Source organism: Petromyzon marinus, chromosome 10 (assembly GCF_048934315.1).
Source record: "Petromyzon marinus isolate PM22_M1 ecotype Great Lakes invasive population chromosome 10, UKy_Petmar_22M1.pri1.0, whole genome shotgun sequence".
NCBI lineage: Eukaryota > Metazoa > Chordata > Hyperoartia > Petromyzontiformes > Petromyzontidae > Petromyzon > Petromyzon marinus.
The window spans coordinates 18,375,824-18,400,651 of NC_133676.1; the positions used below are offsets into that span (position 1 = coordinate 18,375,824).

Below are 24,828 nucleotides of genomic sequence, written 5' to 3' on the forward strand. Positions count from 1 at the left end.
ACGGTGGGGACGTTCACCGCGTGTGGCGCCACTGGTCCACAGTGTTGGGAGTTCCTGAGGAAATGGTCCCAGGTCTACCGCATTGCCGCGAGGTGACTGCCTCGAACCCCGTTTTGACCCCCTAGAAAACAACCCCAAAACACCCCGTGGAGGCAGCAGCAGTGTGGACAGTAGCCGAGCAGCACCGGGACATTGCCGCGCTAAGTAACAAGAAGTAAGCACAATATATTCCGATTTAAAGCTTTCGTGACTGCAGTGATTCATAATCTTGGTTCTTTCGGTAAAGTCACGCAGCTGCCGTCCGTGCTGCTAACATTAAGAAAACAAAACCGCCACTTTTTTAAAATTTTCTTGCTGTGGTTTTCACACCTGATGATGATTGCTTTTGTTGCAATCGAAACGTCGTGAGAATTTTATTGTTTTATTTGTATTATTGTATTATTTCCCTTCTACGTGACTTTACCGAAAGAACCAAGAATACAATATATTCCCTTCACGTTTCTGTCCTTCCTCAAAAAGGCCATATTAGAGTGCATAATCTTCACAGTATTGGATCAATACAAGCAAAATATTAATCGGGTTCGACGTACAGGCTTGCTTGAACCAATGCTGTTAAACTCACAGATGTTATAGGCAAGGACCCTCTGTTTAAGAGATAAAGCATGTCAACACCGGTCCAGAGTTGGTTCTATGGAACCAATGCTGCTGAATTGATGCACTCACAGATGGTATTGTGCTTGGCGCGCAGTGGGAAACAAATACTTGTGGTCGTCTTATCTCGAGTATGCCGAGTGTCGTCTGTGTTGGGCACGTATGGTTGGGTGCGCGGTGTCGTGCGCGCCACGAGGTCCCAGGGCGACACGCGGTCCATGCCGTCACGTCGCTGAAAGGTCAAGACGCGAGTGGTGTGACTGGTGAAGTAAGAGAGCGAGCGAGCGACCCGCGGCCACGGCGCCCTCACTGACGCAACCGCGCGCTGCGGCTCCTCCCCGCCTCGGGGCGCCGGGAATAAAAGCGCCGCGACTCGCGGCCCCAGGGACCGCGCTCCCAGCCCCGCGGGAGACCAAACCACCCACCCCGCGCTCAGCCCGCACTCCCAGCACGCGGAGCGGATTGCACGGGGCGCGCTCCGAGGTCGCATCTCTACCTCCTGTGCGCCATCTCACAGGTAAGTCCACCCCTGTGCCTCACCCTCGGCAGGGTACGTCTCTACGCCTGTGTCCTCTACTCCACCCTCGGCGTGGTAGCTCACAAGAGCGCTGCAACGCAACGCGGGAACGCGGTCACATCGCAAATGCTGCTGCTCAAGCAGCGACTCTCCCTGCGTGGATGAGTGAAGGGAAGTAGGAACGCGGTGCCAGGGGGAGGATAGAAGCGGCACCATCACGGCTTCACGTGAACGCGGGCGGGCACTGCGCTAGGATCCCACGGGCACAGCGCGGGAGTCCCACGGGCACAGCGCGAGGAACCCACGGGCACAGTGCGGGGGTCCCACGGGCACAGCGCGAGGGTCCCACGGGCACAGTGCGGGGGTCCCACGGGCACAGCGCGGGGGTCCCACGGGCACAGTGCGGGGGTCCCACGGGCACAGCGCGAGGGACCCACGGGAACAACGCGGAGGTCCCACGGGCACAGCGCGGGGGTCCCACGGGCACAGCGCGAGGGACCCACGGGAACAACGCGGAGGTCCCACGGGCACAGCGCGGGGGTCCCACGGGCACAGTGCGGGGGTCCCACGGGCACAGCGCGGGGGTCCCACGGGCACAGTGCGGGGGTCCCACGGGCACAGCGCGAGGGACCCACGGGAACAACGCGGAGGTCCCACGGGCACAGCGCGGGGGTCCCACGGGCACAGCGCGGGGGTCCCACGGGCACAGTGCGGGGGTCCCACGGGCACAGCGCGGGGGTCCCACGGGCACAGCGCGGGGGTCCCACGGGAACAACGCGGAGGTCCCACGGGCACAGTGCGGGGGTCCCACGGGCACAGCGCGAGGGACCCACGGGCACAGCGCGAGGGTCCCACGGGCACAGTGCGGGGGTCCCACGGGCACAGCGCGGGGGTCCCACGGGCACAGCGCGGGGGTTCCACGGTGGCCAAACCGCAACCCGAGGATACGCATCGTCGACGCGTTCCTGTCGAATTCAGCTTTCACTCTGAGCGCATCCACCATAAACCGATAGCACCGACAGAATTCTACAACTTTCTCACTTCGAATTTGTTGCTGCCGAGTGAATTAAAACAATTCAGACAACGACACCTGCAAAACGAGCCAAGAACCGAACTCGAGTCAAACTGTGACTCGGGTTAAAGCAAAGCTCCGCGAACATGCTGCGTGTTAGGTGTCTTAGCCAACCATCACCTGCGGACTCATTCATGCGAATAATCGTCTACCTGGTGAGTGCATGAATCTATTGAAGTACAACATCGATGTGAGGGTCTGCTGCGCGATACAGTGGTATCCTCTGGTACATATAACAGAAATTACAATTAGCGTCGTGTTCGAGAATAACAAAATAAAATATTTGCCCTTCAATGATGACCTACAGCGTTTACTGCGCGTGGCAATACTAGCCTAGAGAGTTCGCTTGTGTTGAACAATAATGCTTAGATGATGCGCTCCCAGAGAGCGGGGAGGCGAATGGGATGTATAATTTGTATATGTTTTGTGAAGAGACTAATATGTGAAGGAGGGATTTGGTGTGCGATGCCAGGATAACCAGAAGCTCGCGCGCCTCCTGAATTGTTGAGCGTGTATACATGTGGGAGGAAACCCGAGCACCCGCAGAATCCCCACACATGCGAGGGGCAACAATAATATTAATCCACACTTTGCTGTACTGCATTCTACTGGAAAGCCAAGGGAATTGAGTTTCACAACATTTCTCCGATCCACCAACTCTCGCTGCCTTCACAGTGCTAGATTACAGGCGTGCGCCACCACCGCCCAGCTCGCGGCTGTAGTGGCGGCGACACACAGCGCGTTTTCTTTACGATGCTGCGGTGTCAATGGCAGAGTCTTGACGGTCACGGGTCTCCGTCTCCGATGCGTTGCAGAGGTGACATCGCTGGGAGTGTTCTTCGCTTTAATCCCTCGCACCGCGCATCCGTGCTACCCTTTGCATAAGCGGCGTAGGCCCGAAGACCAACATCGACCTCCTCGGCCTCCTAATCCACCACGAACGCAACCACGGGTCATTCGCGCGCTTCTGGAATTATCATGAAATGGACTCAATTGTGGAATCACAGATGGTCTCGTGAAATGAGAAGTATGCGATGAATTATAGACATCCACGTTAAATATGCGCAGTGCTGAAGGGAACATGCCAAAGACGCGTGGTGTCTCAGTGAGGAGGTATTCCGCAGGGCAGATCCGTCCTCGGAGTGCGCAGGCGGTGGGCAGCCACACGAGCGGCGCTCGGCTGCTCTCCACGTCCGTGCTCGGCTTTGGATTCGTCTTGGGATTTTCACAAAAGAACCATGGGCGTCGTTGCGGAGAGAATATCAGAACAAAATAAATAAGCAGACAATATTCGCCTCCACGTAGCAGTCCCTCCAGATGATACATACAAAATGTTTTTATACACATTCTATCGGGCACACAATCTTTTCTGGAAGTGCATGATTTCAGCAGCATTAGCTCAACACAAGCAAACAACGATGCTAATCAGTATGATACAGCTTTATGTCTTACTCGAACCCATATCTAACAGAGAGAGTCTTTTCCCATGTTAACATGTGTCAGTTCACCAGCAGCACTGATTTAAGCAAGCCTCAATGTTAAGTGTCGAGGTCGGTCTAGTTTGCTTGTGCTAAACCAACGCAGCTGAAATGATATATTGTCAGAAGGCCTTGTGGTTGATGGAATGTGTAAACATACTTTTTTACGTGGATTAACAGATATACGAAAACGTATTGTCTGCTTATTTATTAGTGAAGGAAATGCATCGTTCACTGCGTTGCTCAGCCTCCTTGACTGTGACCTCGGAAGTTCCCTGAAGACACCGATTTAAATGAAAGTGAAAATAACAACGGGAAGTGTCCCATGCGTATTCCCATTCCACATGCTGGATTCTAGCTCGCGTAGTGATATAAGAACCATCAGACGCCTGAAGGACACCCACTGTGAATACGGGAACGTTATTAACGTTTGGGAGAAGTTTTAGCGACGTCCGTAGCTGGAACAATAATGCAACGAGGATTTAAACAAAATCCTCGTACGTTTCACCAGCAGCCCGCTAAATCGTGCGTGCAGGCACGTATCGAGCACAGATTCAAGAGATGAGGGGTGAGGGTAGTCGGGAGCTGCCCGAGGAGCCCCCTGGGTAACATGCGCCTACTACGTGATATTGTATATGCAGGGGGTGAATTAGACATGTCAACTCTTGCCGAGTTATGAATTCTGCGCTCTGAAATTGTGCGAGACTAATCACCGCTACCACGATAGCTTAAAAACACGTCTGCGTGCGGCTTGAGACCCCTGTGCCGCAGCGCGACGACAGTGCTTGGTGGTGATGCTGTGGATCACCGATAAGTGGCCGCTCCTCTTCCAGTGCGATGGTGTCGTTGGTTGCTGGACACTCACCTGCTTCAGTAATGCCGTAGCACTCACAACGGGGGGTCCCACCTGTTCTGGTGTTACAGGATCGCCCTCTCGTTGTGGCAGCGACGATCCGGGAAAGTTGTCATTCTTCCCGGGACATAAAACAAATCCAGCTTTTGATATGCTTAAGGCGATGCATTCGCATGTGGTTCTCTCCACTTCTGGTATGATGGGATATGTCTTCCCATGATACACTCCGGTTGTTTAAGTCTCAGATGGACACTTTCCTCAACTCTGTTGTGGGAGTCGTTCTATGTCGTGTTTTTTGGAGCTTTTACTCAAAGGGAGGACGTCTTTGTCACCGTACGTAGCAGATCCACAATCCTCTCTGTGGCTCGCTGTGGAGGGGGGGGGGCACCTCCATTCCTCGTGCGTGTACGGTGGTAGCTACCTGTGCAGTTACCACGGTGGTGGCTACCTGTGCAGTTACCATGGTGGTAGCTACCTTCACAGTGGTGAGGTCATCGTGGCTAATGGAGTTGCTGCTCCTGACGCACATCGCCTTGATGTTTGTACCGAGTCCCCTTGCGCAGAGATCGTGCAATTGTTGGTGTTCTGTGAGTGGACCGGCAGTATGTGCTGTAGATACCTGTTCGTGTATGATCGGCAGGTCACGTATGGTGGGGTAATGTATGGGTACCCCGACCTTTTCCAATACATCTGGTCAGTGTGGGAGAATAGACCAAACACCTTATGTGTATGCATATTTAACTTCTTTCGCACCCTACGTAGCCAATCTGTCAACGGGGCCATGAGCAAACAATTGCAGGGCTGCATCCTGTATCTTTTACCTCTGAGCGGATGGCCTTGTAATATGAGCGTGCTTGTTTTTATTTTTCAGATCAACTTGACAATGCCCAGGTACCAAGAGAAGACTCCACGCTGGGGGAAGCCCTTTCTGTGGCTGCTCGTGGTGCTGGGCCTCGTGGTGCCATGCCTTCCTCGGGGAGACATCGACGTGCTGTCACTCAACGAGGTGAATCCACAGTGCTGGGAGTGGTCCACGATCGCAGTCATCAAGATGCAAAAGCCCCGCATGACGCACACAGTCGGCGAATTCTGGAATTTCATGCTCGGCCTGAAGAACTCTGACAACCCGCACCATGCCAAGAACTTCTGGGACCTGGCGCAGCTGTTTTGGGACAAGTATGTGCAGTGTGTCATCTCCATATCACACGGCCTGGGACGAAGGGAAACCGCTACTGCTGTGCACTCTGCCGTGCACAGCCCACGCAGGGCTCCAGGTATGTGGGCATGCTCATATTTGAGTTAAATAATTACTGTGTAGGTGGTGCTCCCCCGAATAGCACGGTTTGGCTTCGTAGGATACGAAATAAGTTCAACATACATACGCATGAAGCATTGAACATGTATTTGTTTTACAACGTCAGCTTCAGCACCATTAAAATGTAACCCTGTCATTTGCTTTAACTCGTTTACATTCACAAGTATACACTCTATATATGTGTACCAACATGCATGCACACATTGCCACGCTCCTATTCAAACGATGCAGCCATTTGGGAGCTAAGGAGGCTCGTTTCCTTCAAACCCTACAAGCGCTTCCAGCCACGGTGGGATTCAGCCGCTATTTTGAAAATGGCTTCTCTGTTATCCATAATACAGGTTTTTTGGGTTAGACTGCGTAAATATCTAACCCAAAAAAAACTGAATTATGAATATTGGTCGCAAAAGCCTACGTGTTGAATTGAGATGCGTCTATTGCACATAGCCATCACTTACAGCGCCTGCAGATTAGAATACAGCACACGTGCACTCCCTGATTAAGGGTGGTGATGTACGCAATGCAAACCAGATCAATTTAAAATGCATGCAAGGTATTTAAGTTTATTATTAAAATATGCTTCCACGCTTTGATTAAACGTTTTGATTGAATAAATATGTATTGGTCACGTAATAGAACAATTAAAAGATTAAAAAATATTATATCCCCCCAAAAAATCAGAATTGCTTTAAACTTTACTCATCGTCACGTTGGCTTGGCTGTCGATGAAGGCAGGGCACCTCCTCTAGGGTCGGTTACCGGGGCTCAGAGGTCGGAAGGAAAGGGATAAAATCGTGGGGCTCATTCACATGCTGGGGAATGTTTCTGCATACCTGTGCCGATGTCTCCATTATGAACAACGTGGAAAATCGCTACGGCGATGTTTCGGCCAATCTGCCAAGGGATGGGAATCAGGTTCTGATGCTGACGCAGCTCACTGTGGCCACTCATTATGCTGCATACATCATTACCGCTCTCATTATTACAGGAGATGGATTAACATGAAGAAGCAAGTACTGTACGTCATATACAAATTAAATGAGTATGTTTAACTGCACTTAATGTTTGAATCATTGGCTCCACACACGACACCGGCACGGTGTGCTCGTGTGCGCACATGTCGCAGTGGCTGTGGAGCTGCGCGAGCTGCACCTGAATTCGTGTCAAGCAACCAGGGAGCATGGGCCAGTGCCTGATGCAAATGTCATCTTACACAAGAAACAAGACAACGAAGCAAGCAATACGCCTCCTTCATATATCCATCTCTCCATATATATTATTTTACGCATCTCATCAGCCACCACGGCTTTATCGAACATAACTTCAGCAGCATTGGTCAACACAAGCAAACTCTGGACTGCTGTTGATATTTAGTGTATCATGAGCAGATTCAGACTTGCTTTCATAGGAAAGCCATGCTTGTAGTCAAGTCTGATGAGACACTGAGTGTCGAGGTCAGTCTAGAGTCCCCACGCATGAAACCAATGCTGCTGAAATTATACACTCCCCATAAGGCTGCGTGGCTGATTGGATGTGTAAAATAATAGACATTTTGTAAGGGACAGCTATAGGAAGGAGGCGTGATTGTCTGCTTGTTTATGTTGTTCGAGTACATATATAATCAAAAGTGACGCAGATGATTACTTGGTGCTGAGACCTTACACACGGACCACCACTTTGCACCCACGACTGCGTGCAGCCACGCGAGACACCGCAATGGCAACCGCCTGTGTGGAGCATCGCTTCCCTTTTACTGTCTGTTTAATTCCAAATCATTCACCATCACCTGTAATACACATGAGTGCCTTGGGGTGGGGTTAGTATTGGTTAAAAAACAAAGTTGCTGAAGATATTTGCGTTGTTGTTGATTGATGAGAACATTTCAAATACGACTTTAATGGGTGTGGAGTGACGATATCGGCGATCATTTTATTTCATTGTATTTGTTAAATAAGTGTGCTCACATTTAATAATTCCATGGTTTCTTACGTTCTGGAGAACTGGCAATCGTGAACAGCCACAGGCAGTGTCACGAGGCCACCTCTGCACACCGCGTGATCTACGTGCGGGGATCACGCCAGTTTTAGAGATACCTTCTTTCACATGGATCCTGTAAAATGCACGTGGGTAATTCAGCAATTTACTGAATTATTTTTTTTTTCCACAATTTATACGCAGTATAAGCCATTGTAACGCTCAGACAATGATACTTGCAAAAAATTTAACCATTATCAGAGATCAAGTAATATAGTGAACTTTCATATGTTGAGAATGTTGTTTACTTGTAAATGAATGTAATTATTCTCTTTTCAGATTTCGCATCAGTACCTCACAGGCAAGCAGGATTGTTAATGAAGATGTCATTCCCGACTTACTTGGAAAGAATTATCAAAAAGTTCCAGCAATTTTGATTTCGTAAATAAATACACGTGCGCGAAGCGGAGATCGAACTCGGCTTCTGCTCTTTTCTTCGGTGCATTCACGTTCATGTTTAGAATTGTTGACAATTTTACGTTTTGCTATGAATATTATTATTACTTTACGATAAACGCCCTAAACTGCGCTGAGCTCGACTTTGTGAAGGCGCCGTCTGAGAGCGGTCCCCGGCGTGATTCCGAGTCCTCCGTGTGCGCAGTGTGGGCCGTGAACTCGCGGGAGGAGCCCAGAGCGGAGTCGAGGATGACCGCTCGTCCGCTTGAGCCAATCACGCGCACAGTTCCTTGCGGCATTGAATTAAACGATATTGGTGTACTCTCTAACATCACCTGCAATGATTCATATATATAAATAAACGTGAGTGGATGTTAAGAGGTTTGCACTAACAGTTTTAAGTATTAAATGTTTGGATTGAAATTCAATCTCAAATTTCAAGCGCTGCCTCCATTGAAGTGTGCGTGGCTGTCATTTGGAGTGTTGACTGTGCTCGAAGCAGGTGAAGGCAATTTTAATGCAGTGCATTATAAAACTCATTTTAGACGCTGGTTAATTAACATGTATACACAACAATCAAAATGCTTAGTTGAATTAGTTTAACGGTAGTCTGAACAAGTTAAGCGCGTTGAGTAAAGCGTGTTTTGTAAACTTTTTCTAAATCATATTTTTCATCCACGAAACCTACAATTTACAAGTGAGCATTTGTTGAGACACAAACTTGCATTTTTAGTTGTGAACTAAGAATTCAAACAAATAAAGCACGAGAACAAATAATAACTACAGTTTCTATAGCACCGTAAGTATTGAGATTGAGCCGCCTATTGTACACAATGTGTCATCTCTTTTGATATTAAACCAAGATGCAATTGTGAAGCACAAATGCAGACTGATCATTGACACCCTTAGAAATATCGACTTTAAACCATGACCGAGTATGTTCACTGCCATTTAATAAAACTATCGTGACATTAGGCGCTTGTCTGTCCACAGAGACACAGCGTAGCACGGTTGGTAAGGGATAAAGATTTACACGTGGTCAGCCACGTCCATGACAAGTCCTGGACCCAACTCGCGCTGTAATTGTCATTCCTCAGATATATTTTAAGTCTCAAATAATATTTGATGGTGGGGACGTTAGGATCTCAGAAGCGAAAGACAGCGAGAAGGAAGGCTCGCGGCCTGCTCCTGCATAACGGTCAGATGCAGGGACTCCTGAACAAGCCTTGAAGACTACGTCAAACTTTTATGGGTTAATATTTGAATCCATAATCATCAGTTTCACGAAGATCAAGAACATACCACGAGCAAGGTCATGCTGGTCCACCTTACCATTGCTTCCTTTTGCCAAAAGCGACAGACGTTGATCCTAGGACTGCCGTTAAAATGTCTCCCCATTCGTGTTAGGCGTCCTTTTTGGTCAAACACCACTTGGTGCCACGCCACCGCCTGTCTCCTATACTCACAGGTGGCCCATCCATCACAATCTCTTATCGCTGATGTCTGCAATGCTTTTACCCTATGATCCATTCTAAACTTCTAAGATGCTTCACATAACCTGCCAAGATATTCTGAGCAGTATCTGTATAAACATAAATATATATCTTCTTTGGTTCTTTCGGTAAAGTCACGTAGAATGAGAATAAAATAATAAATTGATAAAATAAAATAACACAATATTCTCACGACGTTTCGGCCACAACACAAGCGGCCTTCATCAGGTGAAGGGGACGAGACTGTCTGGTAGGACAGCGCTGGAGTGAAAGAGCCACGTTCAGATCACGGCCTTTTAAGCTGTGTGAGAGGAACAAAGCGCCTTGACAAAGGAATTAGCATATAATTTAGCATTGAAATGGCTGAATGATTAGCTTGTGACTGGTCACAGAAATAGTTATGTTAAAAGTTAAAGCATACACATCCGCAGAGGCACCCCTTGACAATGGAATTAGCATAGAATTTAGCATTGAAATAGCTAAGTTAAAGCATACACATCCGCAGAGGCACCCCTTGACAATGGAATTAGCATAGAATTTAGCATTGAAATAGCTGAGTGATTAGCTTGTAACTGCTCACAGAAATAGCTACGTTAAAGTCAGACCATACACATTCACCGAGGCACTTAGTACAAATCAAACAGGAGAATTTAGCATTGAAATAACTAGGCGAATTTAGCATTGAAATAACTGAGTGATTAGCTAGTGACTGGTCACAGAAATGACTATGTTGAAGTCAAGGCCTACACATCTGAGCTATTCACAGTACTATATAGTGAACCAATAAAAACTAAAATATAAATTAAGTCGTTATTGTTGGTAGCTTAGCTGATTGGAGAATATAGAATTTATTGATACCATTAAGGTACATCTTCTTTGGTTCTTTCGGTAAAATCATTGCAGTCACGAAAGCTTTAAATCGAAACATTAAGGTAATTTATATTTTAGTTTTTATTGGTTCACTATATAGTACTGTGAATAGCTCAGATGTGTAGGCCTTGACTTCAACATAGTCATTTCTGTGACCAGTCACTAGCTAATCACTCAGTTATTTCAATGCTAAATTCGCCTAGTTATTTCAATGCTAAATTCTCCTGTTTGATTTGTACTAAGTGCCTCGGTGAATGTGTATGGTCTGACTTTAACGTAGCTATTTCTGTGAGCAGTTACAAGCTAATCACTCAGCTATTTCAATGCTAAATTCTATGCTAATTCCATTGTCAAGGGGTGCCTCTGCGGATGTGTATGCTTTAACTTAGCTATTTCAATGCTAAATTCTATGCTAATTCCATTGTCAAGGGGTGCCTCTGCGGATGTGTATGCTTTAACTTTTAACATAACTATTTCTGTGACCAGTCACAAGCTAATCATTCAGCCATTTCAATGCTAAATTATATGCTAATTCCTTTGTCAAGGCGCTTTGTTCCTCTCACACAGCTTAAAAGGCCGTGATCTGAACGTGGCTCTTTCACTCCAGCGCTGTCCTACCAGACAGTCTCGTCCCCTTCACCTGATGAAGGCCGCTTGTGTTGTGGCCGAAACGTCGTGAGAATATCATTGTGTTATTTTATTTTATCAATTTATTATTTTATTCTCATTCTACGTGACTTTACCGAAAGAACCAAAGAAGATGAATCATTGCAGTCACGAAAGCTTTAAATCGAAATATAAATATATATCCAGAAGCGTTGTGACCATCCATCTCTCCGCACTCAATTGCAAATCTCTATTTTTCAAAATTGTGAAATTATTCCACCAAAACCACCTTCCGAGGCACTCCCAGAAGGCTGTGTGAATGACTGGATGTGTAAAATAATTATGCAATATAGACATGTGAAGGAGGTATAGTCTGCTTGTATTGTCACATTCTCCACAACGCTAACGATTATTTTGTCAGTGCGACAACATCAAGTTTAATGTTACGGGTGCTTTAATCAGTGCACCATGGGAGCACCAGCGTGGTCAGTCTCACACTCCCCCCCCCCTCCCAGTGCACCATGGGAGCACCAGCGTGGTCAGTCTCACACTCCCCCCCCTCCCAGTGCACCATGGGAGCACCAGCGTGGTCAGTCTCACACTCCCCCCCCAGTGCACCATGGGAGCACCAGCGTGGTCAGTCTCACACTCCCCCCCCCCTCCCAGTGCACCATGGGAGCACCAGCGTGGTCAGTCTCACACTCCCCCCCAGTGCACCATGGGAGCACCAGCGTGGTCAGTCTCACAGTCCCCCCCCCCTCCCAGTGCACCATGGGAGCACCAGCGTGGTCAGTCTCACACTCCCCCCCAGTGCACCATGGGAGCACCAGCGTGGTCAGTCTCATAGTCCCCCCAGTGCACCATGGGAGCACCAGCGTGGTCAGTCTCACACTCCCCCCAGTGCACCATGGGAGCACCAGCGTGGTCAGTCTCACAGTCCCCCAGTGCACCATGGGAGCACCAGCGTGGTCAGTCTCACACTCCCCCCCAGCTTGAGCCAGGCAGTAGAGAATGCAGCAGCAGGTATACTGTGACAGGTTGCATTGGGCCGGGAGAAAGAAACGCGTTTGAGATGTAAGTGACGGTGCGCGGCCGGAATCATGCGAATCGGTCTTCTGTAGCTGGATGACTGAAGAAGCTGGGTGAGATGCAAGTGGCCCAAGTAAAAATTCAAGAAAATAACCCAATAGCAAGATTATTAGAGTGAACCCCGACACAGGAACCCACAAGCAATAGATTAATATTTGGTTCTTTCGGTAAAGTCACGTAGATTAAAAAAGTTAATAAAATAAAAACTACGACGTTTCGATCATAACACAAGCGACCGTCTTCAGGAGGGAAAAGGGGGGAAGGTCACGGAAGGCGACTGTTTTAAAAAACGTCGTCGTAGCTTTTATTTATTTACTTTTTTTCTATCTACGTGACTTTACCGAAATAACCAAAGAATAAGAATTCCTGCAGTCACGAAAGTTTTCAGTCAAAATGTAAGAAACAGATTGGGAATGCTAAGCGCCATGTAAATGTACATACCCCGTATGGAAATAAATCAACTAGACAGTAACAAGAGGAATCTATAGCAGAAGCTCATGCGTCGACACCATGGATGTAAAAATTCTGAAGACAAACTTCACAAGCAATGTAAATGCAAATATCCTAAAACTAAATTCAAATTACTAACCTAGAAGCATAAGAAACCTCAAATAAGCCAACAACTGAACACGAAAGTAAAGAATCTCGAGGAAACATCAAACTTACTCGATCACAACAGTTGCTAGCTTCTATATGTTTGTGTATATATGTTGAACTGATTTCGCACCGTACATAACCAACTGCGCTTTTCAGAAGTTCGGGGAAAAGACAACAAACTAAACATAAAAAGCAGTTCTAAAGAAATTAGTTTCCAATTTACCTGCAACACAGACACAAAAAGCCAACGTTAGAAAACAGAAGCGTACAATACAGCAACACGACTGACTTTAGACGCACAATAAATCTAATTTCAGAATTCTCCATCATAGAGGTGTTTGGGTTAGATCGCGTAAATATATAAATGTGTCGTCAAAACCCGCCACCACCCGACACAGCCAACTAGTAAGGACTGTCACGTAAACAGAACGTGCCGATTCGTCACTAGTACAGCACAACGGTGTGTTGGAGAGCCAAGCCACAACATTTACTGAGTACGACGTTTCGCCAGTAATTACAAATAGCTTCATCAGGCGACGTACATTATGCATGTGCATTATGAGAGCACTTTGGTCTTGTCTTTCCTGTCTATTGTGTGTATTAAACTAGCCGTACCAACGGGAACCCCTATTGAAGTACGCTGCCCTTTGTAGGCATGTATTTAAATAATGTATTATTTGATGATTCGCTTCCACGCAGCACTAAGGCGGTAGCTATCCGAACGGTTAAAGTTATTTTTTTCTTTCAATTTCGATAGATTATCTAATTAGTCTTGGCCAGTAGTAGCTATTTTTGCACAAAACTTCAACATTATGAAAATCAATTGAGTTTCCTTGTTGGCACGCGTGTTCTGCTACTGCTGACAGTTGTATTTGGGAGCATTTAATATTTCTCTGATGTTCTTTTAGTCTCATGCTGATCATTCGTCCTGTTTGCCCAAAAATAACATTTACCACACGTGCAGTTAATCCTGTACACACCTTCTGTTGATACCTTCGGTAATACATATTTTGTACCAGATATTAATTTCTGTATTTTATGTACCGTTCCAAATCTGGCTAGTTTATCAGTTACTCCCGCAATGTACGGTATTTTGATCGTTTTAATTACTTGGGCAGTTTCAATGCTCTTGTTATTTGATTTGGTTTTGGTATTCAATGCCCTGTTGGTTTGTGCATCATTGTAACCGTTCATTTGCAGCGCTTCTTTAACATGTTGAATTTCACTTCTCAGACTGTCACCATCTGACACTTTGTTAGCACGATGAATGAGCGTCTTGATAAGAGCAGATTTCTGTGCGGGGTGATGGTGTGGTATTTTACTATTACTACCCCGTCCGAGCAGAATATCCGGAAATGGGAGAGTTCTGTCAGCTTCCAATTCCATGGTGAACTGGATGGATGGGTTTTGCGAGATGAGATTATTTAGAATGCGTTCAGTGTATCTTTGCCGTGTGGTCAGACCACCAATGTGTCATCCACATATCTAAACCAAGCAGATGGTTTTAGTGTGCTTGAAGCTATTGCTTTTGTTTCAAAATCTTACATGTACAAATTCGCTATCAAAGGAGACAAAGGAAAGCCCATTGCTGCTCCTTCCTTTTGTTTACAGAAGTCATCTTGCCACAAGAAGCGTTCTTTAGACAGTGTTCAGCTAGTCTTGGGATATCTTTGGCTAAACCTTTGTTCGTTCTAGATTCGAACTAGACTGTTCGTTACCAGTGCCGAGTAATTTAATTGACTCATTGACCATAACCCTCGTGAACAGAGAGGTCACATCAAAACTTACGAGAATATCATTAGGATTAAGCTAAATATCTTTAATTATATTTACGAGATGTTCAGAGTTTTGATGAACAAAGAGGTCCTACCGATGTAGGGCTGTATTTGTTTCGTTACGTATTGTGCTCATTTGTACGTGTCAGAGCCTATTGTACTAACTATGAGTCTTAATGGGACATCAGGTTTGTGATTTTTTGGTAGCCCATAAACAGGACGAATGATCAGCACGAGACTAAAAGAACATCAGAGAAATATTAAATTCTCCCAAATACAACTGTCAGCGGTAGCAGAACACGCGTGCCAACAAGGACACTCAAATTATTTTGATCATGTTGAAGTTTTGTGCAAAACTAGCTACTACTGGCCAAGACTAATTAGAGAATCTATCGAAATTGAAAGAAATAAAATGAACTTTAACTTTTCAGATAGCTACCGTCTTAGTGCTGCGTGGAAACGAATAATAAAATAATACATTACTTAAATGCATGTCTACAAAGGGCAGCATACTTCAATAAACACAATCGAGAGGAAGGACAAGTTCAAAGGGCTTGCATAATGCACATGCATAATGTACGTTGCCTCAGTTCAGTTTCAGTTTATTTATTTTGGTATAGCCCTGTGAGCCATTTGGCTCTTGAATCAGGTGCAACCACAACAAACGAAAAAAACAAAAACACGAACAAGAAAACATCTTAAAGTGACTATGTGACTGTGCAAACAAAATCCATGAAAAAAACAGCAAAATATTCCTGAAAAAAGCACCGTACACCAACGCTGTGTGCAAAAAAATCCCAGTGGGATGCAAGTCAAACAACAACAACAACAACCACAAGAAAACTTAGATTAAGGCCATCAGTCTAACTCCGTACTACAACAAAACAAACATGTCCAAACCAAAAAACGTTTTCGAAATCACCAAAAAATAAAGCCATAATTGCAACGTAACAGTAATCATAGGGATTGTGACCGAATTTTTACAATAAACTACATAAATAACATGTAACACCAAATCCTAGAGCCATAGCTGGCTGCATGAGTTTCAAGTTTCATTTATTTTGGTATAGCCCTGTGAGCCATGTGCCTCTTAAGTCGGGTGCAACCGCAACAAACAAAATATGAATACAGAACATCCCAAAGCGACGACGCGCAACAATGTATATAAACAGTCTACAATGTATATAAACAGTCTACAATGTATATAAACAGTCTACAATGTATATAAACAGTCTACAATGTATATAAACAGTCTACAATGTATATAAACAGTCTATAATGTATATAAACAGTCTACAATCTATATTAGTTACTCCACAACAACAGAAGCATCAGTCGGAGTATCACATTTTTCATTGCACATTTAAGATCAGCACGCTAAATCAAAATACAGATAATACTTTGCAGCGTCATCCGGAGCGGAACATTTTGTTGTATTTTACGCCAATGAATAGCAGTGGCAGCTAGGGGTGTATAACTCCTCTAGAGCAGTTTTGAGAGATCTCATTGGTAGCGATTCAAGTTGCAGTTTATTGGCAATAGCATTCCAGACCCTGGGGACATCAATAGCAAAGGCCCTTCCTCCAGTTTTTGTACGGCAATAGGGAATGTGAAGCTGGTAAATGAGCGAAGACCTGAGGTCAAATTTGTTCTTTGAAACAGAGAGGAGATCCAGCAGGTAGTCTGCGGATTTTTTTGTAAGTACATCGTGAATAAATAAGATCTGGTGCACAAGCCGTCGAACATTAAGATATGTTAAGTTTGACCCAATGTAGAGATCACAGTCCTATATGGGCAGTTCAATGTAAATCTTAAGGCCGAGTGATAGATGGAATCAAGCTTCTTCAGTACAGTACTTGGGGCTGATTTATACACGATGTCACAGTAGTCAAGTAAAGGCAGTATGGTAGCTTTTATCAATTTCAAATGGAACATTGGGGGGATGCAGTGCTTGTGTCGATACAGAAAACCAATTTTTATTTTTGTCTTTTTACCAATATAATCAATGTGATCTTCAAAATTCAGTTTTTAATCCAGGATCACCCCAAGATACTTATAGATCTTGACTTGCTCTATTTGATAATTATTTAAGGAATGTAATTGGGGAAAAATAAACTTCCTGCTTTAGTCCTGGTGAGAAGCATAGCACCTTAGTTTTGGAGGTATTCAGGACTAGTTTAAGAGCAACTAGCTGATGTTGTAGTTTGTTGAAATCATCCTGTAGCTTAGCAATCACGTCATCCAGAGAGCGGCCAGCAGTAATCAGTATCGTGTCATCTGCAAAAAGATTTACCCTGGAATGATCCAGGTCAGTGCCAAAGTCATTGACATAAAGAGAGAATAAAAGGGGGCCGAGGATGGAACCCTGTGGAACCCCTTTTGTTATTTAACACTGTTTGACCTCCAACCATCTGTGAATGCAGTTTGGGTGTGAGAAAAGAGGTAATTTTGTAACCATTTTACTGCGTTTTCGGAAAAACCGAGGCAACTTAGTTTACTAAGCAGGGTGTTGTGGTCTACTGTATCAAAAGCTTTGGACAGGTCTCGAAAAAGACAGGCACTACTGCTTATTATCAAGGCTACTGTAAATGTGATTCAGAGAGTCTAATGCAGCAGATGTGGTGCTGTATTTTTTTTCGGAACCCAGATTGTTTTAGATGTAGTAGATTGTTGGTGGACAGGAAACTGCTAATTTGGTAGGTCAATAATTTTTCAAAAATTTTCATCAATGGGGACAAAATTGAGATAGGTCGATAGTTATTTGGATCATCTTTAGGGCCCCCTTTGTGAAGTGGACGGACATAGGAATGTTTACATTCTAGAGGAACTGATGCTTCTTTGATGGACAGGTTGAAAATATGGGCTATAGGTTTGTATATTAGGTGACTTTACCGAAAAAACTAATAATATGAATTACTGCAGTCACGAAAGCTTTAAATCAAAATTTAATCGCCTCTACGGGGAGGGTTTTCACATAACTTTAAGATCCTTCAACAAACTCCGGGATAAGAAAGCTCAGCTGATCGAGTCTCTCACCTTCCTGAAGAGATGCCGCGACTCTGGGGTAATACCAATCGCATTTACACTCACCTCTGCTACTGTAACTTCTTCTAATGCGAAACGAATTCTTTTCAAAACTAGCTTAGCTCTTATCTCAGAAAAAATCAGACTTATACGCACAGAACTAGATCAGTTAGACAAGACACTCTACAAATCACACTTATCATTGACGGCAATAATGTCCACATCGAATTGGGAACATGTAGACAATATGACTGCCTCTTCAGCTGCTACTATGTCGACCAAATGTAAGGAAAACCTGATTTCCAAATTTAACCTCCTCTTCAACAAAAGACCGGAACCACACACCAAAAAGTTAGACGTTAATAAAGTCGTAATTAATCGCAGTAACAGTTCTATTTCCGATGGTCTGAAATCCGTTTTAGCTAAAGGTCTAAACTTTGCAGTCACACCTAAACACATACCAGTTAATGATATAATTGCCCAAGTAGACGTTGCTCTCAGGGGCCTGGGTCACATCGCTGCAGACGTAGCAAGATCTGAAATCGCTGCAACCCTCAAAAACGCTAAGATGCCAGCTAGCAACCTCAGCAAAGATGAGCGTTTTGAATTATATAAATTAAAAAAGAGGAATGATATTGTAGTTCTCTCAGCTGACAAAGGCAATGCTACTGTCATCATGGATAAAATAGAATACAACAACAAAATTAAAGAATTACTCGACGATGGTAGTTATACAAAAATAAAAAGAGATCCCACCAACAGCCTCGTCACACAACCCAACAAAATAATTTCTGATTCAACCACATTAATTGATCAATCTAAACAGTTTTCGTTGAAACCTTCTGCTGCCAGGCCACCAAGATTATACGGCTTACCAAAAATACATAAAGTTGATACACCTCTTCGTCCCATAGTCTCTACTATCAGCTCCCCCACCTACAAACTAGCTCGTTTTTTGTCTGAAATCCTGCGTCCTTTCACTGGAAAAACCACCTCTGCGGTACAAAATTCTACTCACCTGGTATCAACAATCAAGGGTATTTCCCTGTCCCCAGATGACCTGCTTGTCAGTTTTGATGTAGTTTCCTTATTCACCAAGGTTCCTGTACCTGACACCATTGCAATCATTGAAGACTTGGTTCATCAAGGACTAAACACTGAGGTACCCCCCCTGGTGAGACACTGTTTAACCAATACATACTTCACTTGGAATGGAACTTTCTACAAACAAACTGAGGGCACCCCAATGGGCTCCCCCCTTTCTCCAGTTATAGCTAACATTTTCATGGAGAAATTTGAGACTGACGCCATCCAGACTGCCACTCTGCGCCCAACCTTATGGAAGAGGTACGTGGATGACACTTTTGTCATCTGGCCACATGGCCGGCCTGCTCTAGACCAATTCTTCGACCACATCAATTCCATACACCCAGCCATCAGATTTACCATGGAAGTCGAAATAGATGGCAAGATACCTTTTTTGGATGTCCTAATTAAAAAGAGACCTGATGGTTCAATGAGCCACTCTGTCTACAGGAAAGCTACCCATACGGATGCTTATCTGAAACCGGATTCCCACCACCATCCATCACAGAAGAATTCTCTCATCAAGACTCTGTATCATAGAGCCCAATGCATATCCGACCAGGAACACATAAGCAGTGAACTCAAGCACGTACACCAAGCTCTTAGGGCTAATGGTTACTCCGACTATACAATCCGCAAAGCTATCACTCAAACCATGAAGAAGAACCCTCTTGAGGAGCCTTTCAAAACCATCACTTTACCCTACATTGCTGGGATCACAAAAAAGATCTCCAAAATCTTGAATAAACACAAGATCCAGGTCCGTTTCAACACATTACATAAAATCCGTGATCTGGTTCCGTCTGTAAAAGATGTGATTCCGGACATACAATACCCTGGTGTCTACAAACTAAGTTGCCTCTGTGGTAGTAGTTACATTGGAGAAACCAAACGCCATATCTCGGACCGCATTCGTGAACATAAAGCAGACCTTAAACACGGTAGGACCAACACCTCGGCCGTAGCAGATCATTGTTCTAATTCAGTAGGCTCACATGCCATTGACTTTTCCAAGACGGAGGTTCTTTGTAAGCCATCTGGCTTCCATGAGAGATTCGTTCATGAGGCTATCCACATATACAAACACAGAGACAATTTCAACCGAGAAGATGGATTCTATCTTAGCAATCATTGGAAAGATTTGATAAATCATTTCAGTTCTTGATTGATTGTTCACGCTTACAGTGGCTTTCAGACAGCATACATAAAAACAAATTTCGTCTCCCCCCTCCTCTTTTCAAAAAATAGATGGACTAGTCCTGGGCAAACTGCCAATCGTTGCGCGTGACGCAAACGTTATTTTTTTATATATATAAATAAATAAATATGCCGTTTTCAAAATAAATTTATGCAAACCGACACACCTGATGATGACCGTTTGAGTTATGGTCAAAACGTCGTGAGAATTTTTTATTGTTTTATATATATTTTGTTATTTTGTTGTTTCTCTTCAACGTGACTTTACCGAAAAAACTAAGAATAGGTGACCAACAGTTAATAGAGCAAAGACGGGAATACTATCTGCTCCGGTAGAGGAGGACCCTTTGAGGTAGGACAGTTGTTTCAGAACATTACTTTCATGGATTGGTTGGAAAATAAATTCGTTTAATGTTTTGACAGGGGTGTAGGAATTTGCATGAGCAGGGGTGACTCCCAATACATTATCAAAAAGATCACCAGTTTCAGAAAAATGAAGGTTCAAATTGTCAACTATTTTTTTTGGGATCTGAAAAATATTGCCCATATCGGTTAAGCTCAACGGGCAGATTGTCTGTTTTGGATGCCTTTTCAATACATTTGATTGTTTTCCAGAAAATCCTGGAATTTCCATGTGATTCCAAGAGAGTGGAAGAAAAGTAGGCATTTTTTGCATGCCGTATTTTTTTGACACATCTATTCCTTAATATCCTGTATTCTATAGGAATAGGTTTAACCCTTTTGACTGGCACAAAAACTGACACCTTTATTCAATGCATCATGTTTGCAATAACCACAACACAAGCAGTCAAAATGCAAACCAAAAAGGCAACTCTGATAATATGCACTGTCCTTGAATTTGATTGGTCCACACCCGAGACGGCTTTTCTTAGAGCCTAGTCTCCATTGGTGTTGGACCAGAAGAAAAGCTGTCTCGGGTGTGGACCAATCAAATTCAAGGACAGTGCATATTATCAGAGTTGCCTTTTTGGTTTGCATTTTGACTGCTTGTGTTGTGGTCATTGCAAACATGATGCCTTGAATAAAGGTGTCAGTTTTTGTGCCAGTTAAAAGGGTAAAACCTATTCCTATATCTTGTTACTGGCAAAGGAGGTCTCATAATGTAAATCCTGTATTCTAGCCAGTCAATGACTAACTTACTTTTCTGAGCACATGTCCAAGCCTCGTCCCTAGTTTTCATGAGCTTTGTAATCAAAGGATCAAATCATGGTAGGCCTACCATGATTTGATCCTTTGATTTAAATCTAACCAACGGAGCATGTTTGTTAAGAATTTGGAGAAACGTGTACCTGAAGGTCTCCCAAGCCGTAGTCAGATTGGGGATATCACAGACCTTGTCAATATTCGAGTGAAGCACATCATTAGTAAATGCCTGAGTGCTGAAGTGTCTCGTAGAGTGCTTCTCAACCAATTTAGGGGGGGCTTTGGGTCTGGCTGATGATCTCACCCCAAGAATGAAGGAGTAATCACTAAGGATATTACCCAGAACACCAGTCAGTGTGAAATTGTGAGGGGTATTTGTCAATAGGACATCAAGCAGAGATGACTGTCCCGGATTTTTTAGGTTGGGTCTTGTGGGGACATTTATTAATTGAAACAGATTAAATTCATCTGCAAAATTTGTGGCCACGGCCGGCGGGTTTAGCCAATTCCAATTTAGATCACCCACTAAAACTATTTCACCTTTAGGGAGGCCCCCAAAAAGCTCTCTCAGTGCAGATGCAGCTTCAACATTCTTCCCACTAGGCGGTCGATAGCAGCACACTACCAATATCTGTTGATTATTTGGGAGAGTTATTCTGAGAGCCAGACCTTCAAAGCAACATTTTTTAAACAAGGAGTGAGCTAGTGAACATGCAATAATAATTCGAACATAGATGGCAATTCCACCTCATTTAGATCCTCGGTCAAGCTGAAAAAGGTTGTAGTTGTCAATCGCAATCTGCAAGTCATTGACGGCAGGAGTGAGAAATGTTTCTGTTAGGCAAAAAATGTCTGGGTCAAGATTTGCCACTTCTAGTTTTAGTTGACTTAATTTAATCACAAGCCCTCTGATGTTGACATGTAGAACACCAACACCTTTCCTGTCAGAAAAATCTACAGAATTATACGAGTTCTTTTCATTTGGGCCAGGATGAAGCTCAATACCACCCAGAAATAAGAAATGCAAAATTAATAGTTTGCACAAGTATTTTCTGTGAAAGGATGAAGAGCAGCGAACCTTGGATGAATCGCAGTAGCTCGCAGATGGTGTTATTTTTAAGAGCAGAATGAAGTTTGGAAGGAGTGCTCGTAAAGTAATGGAACAAAGATAGGGTTTAAAAGGATACAATGATGGAGTGTAGAAGTGTCTATGAGCTGTTTCATTAGCAGGTGTAGTAGCAAATCGAGCAACAAGTATGGACGCAAAGTAACGAGGGTATCTGTTTGTAGAGTTGAGTGTGGCACTAGATATGGCCGAGAGGGACAGCAGTAGGATACAAAGCAGGATAATTTCCATCTCTAAAATATCCGGGGTAAACAAAGATTAACACACAAGCGGAAAAGAAAAAATATATATTTGTAGGCCGAGCGCGAGAAAACGTCTTGCCGCACTCGTCACACATGCATGGCTTCTCGTCCCACGTGCTCGGGTTGAACAGCGCCCCCCCCCCAGACAGGGACAGCAGATTTTTGGCTGTTGTGGGCTCGGCTGAACCGCTTGCACCACCTCCTTTCCCCGCCGCAGGATGGTGCTCGAGCTAACCCTCCTTGAGCTCAGCCCATGACTGGAATGTCGTTTCCTGGCCTCTCGTGTCTCTGCTACCTGACCAAACGGCCCCACTGAAGCCCAGACAGGGGACTCTTCATTCACGACCCTTGGCCGTCTTGACGATCTCCGTGAAGTTTTCCAGGAACACAGCTTGGGGTCCGTCGCAATGTTGCCTTGGCAGGAACACAGCCTGGGGTCCGTGGCAACGAGGTGAGCAGTGGCGGCGCTTTGTTGTGTTGGTGTGACGCCTTCCCCTGCGTCACAGTGGGGATGGGTGGGAGGGCATCCACTGGCCAGGAAAGCCACGCCACCCGTTTCGAAGAGTCACGTGGACGTGTGCTCCTGGTAAAAGCCAAAGCAATCTCCTGCTCTCAAATGAGCATTGAGTCATTGGCGGTGCTCCATCTCCTGCTTACAACTCTGAGCCAGTCGTGGATATTCCACATTCCTATGGCAGAAGGGAGTCTCTCCATTGGACAATCCCTGTTGACTTCCCCACGAAGTTCGTGCTCGTTTTATCGACCCCCGAGTGCCCATGGGCCCCCAACCAGGACTTGAACTCGCACGCTTCCGACTGTGAGCCGCTCGCTCCACTGCGGACCCACCTGGGCGCTTGCGCCGGCAGCGGCGCGTACAAGGTGGGTGAAGGCGCAGCTCTGCAATGGCTCGCTCACTCCACTGCTGTCGCAAGGGCATCCACGGTGGTCACGCGTCCGAACGCCATCCTGGCTCAGCCCTGCTGTAGAGACGCCGTGGGATCCGGCGCATTCTGCGTTGTTTTACTCGGTGCAGCTTTACCGGGCGGCTCGGGCTAGCGGCAGGGCACCGGAGTCTGCAGCAGGGACAGGGCCCGTCCTCGTGGCTGCTTGCCGACTTGGCTAGTCGGTCGTGACGGCCATCCCGAACCTACCGATGTCCAGGGCGCGGCGATTCAACCGAGTAATCCCCCCTCCTCATTGTGCAAAAGCGCAGCTGCGTGGTCAACACATCTACGCCTCTATATAAGGAACGGAACAGTAAGACTTCACAAATCCGGCTGTCGCCTGATTGTAATTACTGACGAAACGTCGTACTCAGATTGTAAATTTTGATTTAAAGCTATCGTGACTGCAGGGATTCATATTCTTGGTTCTTTCGGTAAAGTCACGTAGAAGGAAAACAATAAAATAATAAAAATATAAGACAATAAAATTATCACGACGTTTCGACTGCAACACAAGCAATCATCATCAGGTGCGAAAGCCACAGCAAGAAAATTTGAAAACCGCCATTTTTTTCAAATTTTCTTCTACAGGTGGCCACGTGGCTCAGATGCTGGAATGCTGAGCTGTTGAGTTCTTGGGTTAAAGTCCGGGCAGCCACCCACGACTGAAGCCAGCTTCTCGAGTGTGGCAAGTATACGGTCTCAGCGCTGTCACCAATGTCCACACAAAATAAATATCAGAATTACAGTACTTTGGTTTTGTATGTGATGCGGAAAAATTAAAGGTCAGAGAATGAGCGGCCTCACGAGACAATCTCAACGCAGCTCTTGTGGGAGTGTGTGCCATCCACTGCAGAACGCAGAGCTTGTGGGAGTGTGTGCCATCCACTGCAGAACGCGAGCAAAAAATCCTTATCTGCCTCCTAGCAAATAGAATCATTTGGGGAAAAATTAGTATGTATATAAAAAATAATTGCTCTTGAATGTAACATAGTTGCTAAAATGTAACGTTTTTTACGTGTACATTTGAAAACCCATATAAAAAGTATTAATGAACATATAAATGTTGCATTACAATCTCGTCATAATAAATGTAAAATATATAATTTACAAAAATGTTGAAGTATACTGGAAATACTGCAGAAGATGACTTCACAACTTCTATTTTACTGAAATGTTTATAATCGGCAAAGTGCAACACAAGTCAACGGTTACCGCCAGCAATTGCTGCACATTTTCAAGCGGTAAACCTGTAATGCTTTTTGTTTTATGTTTTATCAAGGAACAACTGCATGGAAA

At 44.9% G+C, this 24,828-nt stretch overlaps 1 protein-coding gene across 1 annotated transcript; it reads left to right on the forward strand.

Annotated features, from left to right (window-relative positions):
* Nucleotides 1-1,018: 1,018 nt before the first annotated feature.
* LOC116940784 (protein FAM237A-like) lies at nucleotides 1,019-8,744 on the forward strand. Its single transcript, XM_032950982.2, has 3 exons — nucleotides 1,019-1,168; nucleotides 5,443-5,845; nucleotides 8,200-8,744. Exons 2-3 carry the CDS (start codon nucleotides 5,455-5,457, stop codon nucleotides 8,295-8,297), a joined length of 489 nt encoding a protein of 162 aa, XP_032806873.2. The 5' UTR covers nucleotides 1,019-1,168; nucleotides 5,443-5,454; the 3' UTR covers nucleotides 8,298-8,744.
* Nucleotides 8,745-24,828: the final 16,084 nt, after the last annotated feature.

Coding starts and splice junctions, on each gene's coding strand:
- LOC116940784 (XM_032950982.2), top strand. CDS start 5,455: ATGCCCAGGTACCAAGAGAAGACTCCACGCTGGGGGAAGCCCTTTCTG. Junction 5,846..8,199: donor CAGCCCACGCAGGGCTCCAG/GTATGTGGGCAT, acceptor TTCTCTTTTCAG/ATTTCGCATCAGTACCTCAC.